The following is a 3,940-nucleotide window of genomic DNA, read 5'->3' on the forward strand; positions in this document are numbered from 1 at the left end:
GGAGGAGGAGGAGGAGGAGGAGGACCGCTCTCTGCATCCCGAGCCCTGACGTCGTTAAAGAGCGGAGATCTCTCTCTCTGAGCGCGCGCGTCTGATGTCGAGAGCGCACGCGGGCTCGACCCTCTCCAGAGCGCGTGTCACGAGCGGCCGGAGGAGAGCGGCTCCAGTAAGTTGACTTGGATCCTTCTGAGAGACCGAGGATGCTGACCTAACCGGATTTTTTTTTCTTCTTTTTTTCCCTCTGGATGCGATTTACCTCCCATTTTATGCCTTTTTTTTGACTACTTTGCGCACATTTTCCCCTCCTCGACATGGTGGGGATGCTGGTCCTGGTCCCTCTCCTCCTGTCTCTCCCTCTCCCGGGCGGAGGACACGTGCAGGATTGCCAGGAGGTGCGAGCCGTTTTTCACACTTTCCATCCCGGCTCCAAGTGGGTCCCCGAGCACCCCGTTTCAGGTAAATGACGCACGCGAACATCACCCAACTGCACCCCAGGCTCGCGCGGGAGGGGGAAAAAAACAAAAAGAAAACTGTTAAAATGCTGTGTTTTTATTGCCTGTGAATCAGCACTGCAGATTATTCCTGACGCGGCGCGAATTCGAAGTCCAAATTAAATGTGATTTTATTTTTGACCGTGAGCGTTTTGTCGGAGCGCGTGTGTCGCAAGTGAAGTGATATAACTTTGCAAACTGCTCTCTCATTTTGGTGAAACTTCACGCAGCAAACTGGCTTGTTTGTATGAAAGTCACAGTGTCTTCAACTGGCCAATAAGGTTATTAAAAGTTTCACAAATCAAACTCTCCTTCATATTTGAACTTTATATATTTGGGCGTAAAATGACAAACTGGGTATTTTTCTCACCGTTGTATTTGCCCCATTTTCCTGATTTCCATGCCCTCCTTTCACTTTATTAATTGTAGTTACTAGTCAATATTTTTTTTATTTTTTATTGTTCACTCTTCTGGTTTGTGCCCATGTTGGTCCTGATGATGTGGACTTGGTCTGGTCCGGGTGAAATCCTGGTGTAAAGTCTAGTCCAGCTTTAATTCCTCACAGTTTGACCACCTCTTCCTCACATGATGACACATTTACACTAAAAGATGGCGTTAAAACTAAAATGTTCAATGTTTATTCCTTAAAACACAATTGAAATAGTAACAGATCACGTGTCAAAACCCAGAAATACAGAACACTATGAAGCTGTCGAGGAATATTTGTAATCGTGTTTCCTGCGTAAATTTATACCGTTTACGTGTAGAGATGTAAAGATGATAATTTTAGTCAATAATCTGGATTGTTCAGGTCACAGTACAATTGTAAGAACTAAAAACTGACTCTGTATTTGGGCTCGAAACCCCGGCCGTGGACACAAGCGGCGGATACGTCTGGAATGTACTTTAGACGGCAGGAAAAAAGGAAATCGCAGAGAAACACAAACATCAAATCAAATCAAATCAAATCAATTTATTTTTGTAAGGCCCAAAATCACAACAACAGTTGCCTCTGAGGGCCACAGGGAGAAATGAATCAACAATGTCTGTGGTGGCGATGGAGTCAGACAATGTCTGTGGTGGCGAGGGACGATGTCCCAGGGTCCTCTGTCCTTAGACTCTCCTTCTCGGCCAGGAAAAACTACAAAAAAAACCTCTTTGGGAAAAAAGCGTAGAAACCTGGAGGAGTTCCAGTGAAGGAGAGATCCGACTCTCACAGACGGACAGACGGACACGAGGAGACTGGAGCTGGACCCACTCTTCAGGCAGATGAGGGACCGTCTGAGTCGAGCTGGACCCACTCTTCAGGCAGATGAGGGACCGTCGGAGGCGAGCTGGACCCACTCTTCAGGCAGATGAGGGACCGTCTGAGTCGAGCTGGACCCACTCTTCAGGCAGATGAGGGACCGTCTGAGTCGAGCTGGACCCACTCTTCAGGCAGATGAGGGACCGTCGGAGGCGAGCTGGACCCACTCTTCAGGCAGATGAGGGACCGTCGGAGGCGAACTGGACCCACTCTTCAGGCAGATGAGGGACCGTCGGAGGCGAGCTGGACCCACTCTTCAGGCAGATGAGGCACCGTTTGAGTCGAGCTGGACCCACTCTTCAGGCAGATGAGGGACCGTCCACACAGGGCAGGGACCACTTCACCAGGGGAGGGGCATCTGGGCCCACAGGTCCTCAGGAGTGAGAGAAAGAAAAGAAGGCGGTGAACAGTTTGCAAGTGGAATCAAAAAATAAATATTGTTAGATAGAATAAGTAGTCAGAAGAAGAGGATAGTGCTCAAGCTGTCATACTTCCCCCAGCATAGTTACTCCTAGGGCAGCATAGCTAAAGCTGTGGGTTTATGTTTCTGTTCCTAACTACTCTGACCATAAGTGATTTCGAAGAGGAACGTTTTAAGCCTGGACTTAAATGAAGAGACTGTGTCAGCATATTTAACATGGGTCGGGAGCTGATTCCATAACACAGGAGCTTGGTAGCTAAACGCTCCACCTCCTACTGTACTTTTAGAGACTCTTGGGACCACCAAAAGGCCGGCATTCTGAGAGCGAAGAGCTCTGTTTGGATGATATGGTTCTATAGCATCTTTGAGGTAGGATGGGGCCATGTCATTTATGGCTTTGTAGGTCAAGAGTAGAATTTTGAATTTGATTCTGGACTCGACGGGGAGCCAGTGAAGAGACTCCAGCACCGGCGTAATGTGCTCTCTTCTTTTTGTTCCTGTTAGTAATCTTGCTGCTGCATTTTGAACCAGTTGAAAGCTTTTTATGGAGCTTTTAGGACACGCTGCAAGCAGGGAGTTACTAATCTAGTCATTACAAATGCATGGATAAGTTTTTCGGCATCACTTTTAGGCAGGATTCTTCTGATTTTAGCTATGTTGCGCAAATGGAAATAGGCTGTTTTACAAGCTAGATTTACATGAGCTTTAAATGAGAGCTCCTGGTCAAATAAGACTCCAAGGTTTCTTACAGTAGAACTGGAGGCTACACTGACATTGTCCAGTGTGACTATCTGCTCAGATAGAGCGTCTTGTAGATGCTTAGGGCCAAGCACAATGACCTCGGTTTTTTCAGGGTTAAGAAGCAGGTAGTTTAATGTCATCCAGGTTTTTATCTCCTTCACACAAGTACTAAGTATGTCTACTTCATCGCTCTGATCAGGTTTCATTGATAAATACAGCTGAGTGTCGTCTGCATAGCAGTGGAAGTTAATGTCATGCTTTCTGATAATGTTGCCTAACGGCAGCATATAAAGAGTAAACAGAATTGGACCGAGTACCGAACCCTGTGGCACACCGTAAATTACTTTAGAGCTTGGTGAGGAGCTCTGGTTTACATTAACAAATTGGAACCTATCAGATAAATAGGATTTAAACCAGCTGAGGGCTGTTCCTCCAACACCTACATCACATTCTAACCTCTGCAGTAGAATGTTGTGGTCAATGGTGTCAAACGCTGCGCTGAGGTCCAACAGAACCAGGATTGAGACCAGTCCATTGTCAGCGGTTAATAACAAATCGTTCGTGACTTTAACTAGTGCAGTTTCAGTGCTGTGGTGGGCTCTGAACCCTGACTGGAAAACTTCAAATAAGTTATTGTCCTGCAGGTGGCGACAAAGCTGTTTACTACAACTTTTTCAAGGATTTTAGAGACGAAGGGAAGATTTGAAATAGGTCTGTAGTTTACCAATAGGTCGGGATCTAGATTAGGCTTTTTCAGAAGAGGTTTAATGACTGCATGTTTGAAGGACTGTGGAACATAGCCACTTTGGAGTGAAGTATTTATTATATTAAGAATAGGGTCTATAATTAGGGGGAGAATGTCTTTGAGGAGTCTGCTTGGAATGGGGTCTAGGACACAAGTTGAGCTTTTAGAGGACATAATGGCTGAAGTTATCTCTGCTTGATCAACAGCTGTGAACCTTTCTAGGTTTACAGGTGGAT

The 3,940-nt window shown here is 46.0% G+C and overlaps 1 protein-coding gene across 1 annotated transcript in view; it reads left to right on the plus strand.

Moving 5' to 3' along the window:
- Window positions 1–281: 281 nt before the first annotated feature.
- LOC140346404 (glypican-3-like) overlaps window positions 282–3,940 on the plus strand; it is a 191,692-nt gene continuing 188,033 nt past the window's right edge. The window contains exon 1 of the mRNA XM_072432446.1: window positions 282–456. Within this exon, the coding sequence (XP_072288547.1) occupies window positions 312–456 (145 nt within the window). The 5' untranslated portion in view covers window positions 282–311. The remainder of the gene's footprint in view (window positions 457–3,940) is intronic.

The sequence above is a fragment of the Eucyclogobius newberryi genome, unplaced genomic scaffold (assembly GCF_026437365.1).
Source record: "Eucyclogobius newberryi isolate DKJ021-1_F unplaced genomic scaffold, fEucNew1.0.hap1 SCAF_11, whole genome shotgun sequence".
NCBI lineage: Eukaryota > Metazoa > Chordata > Actinopteri > Gobiiformes > Gobiidae > Eucyclogobius > Eucyclogobius newberryi.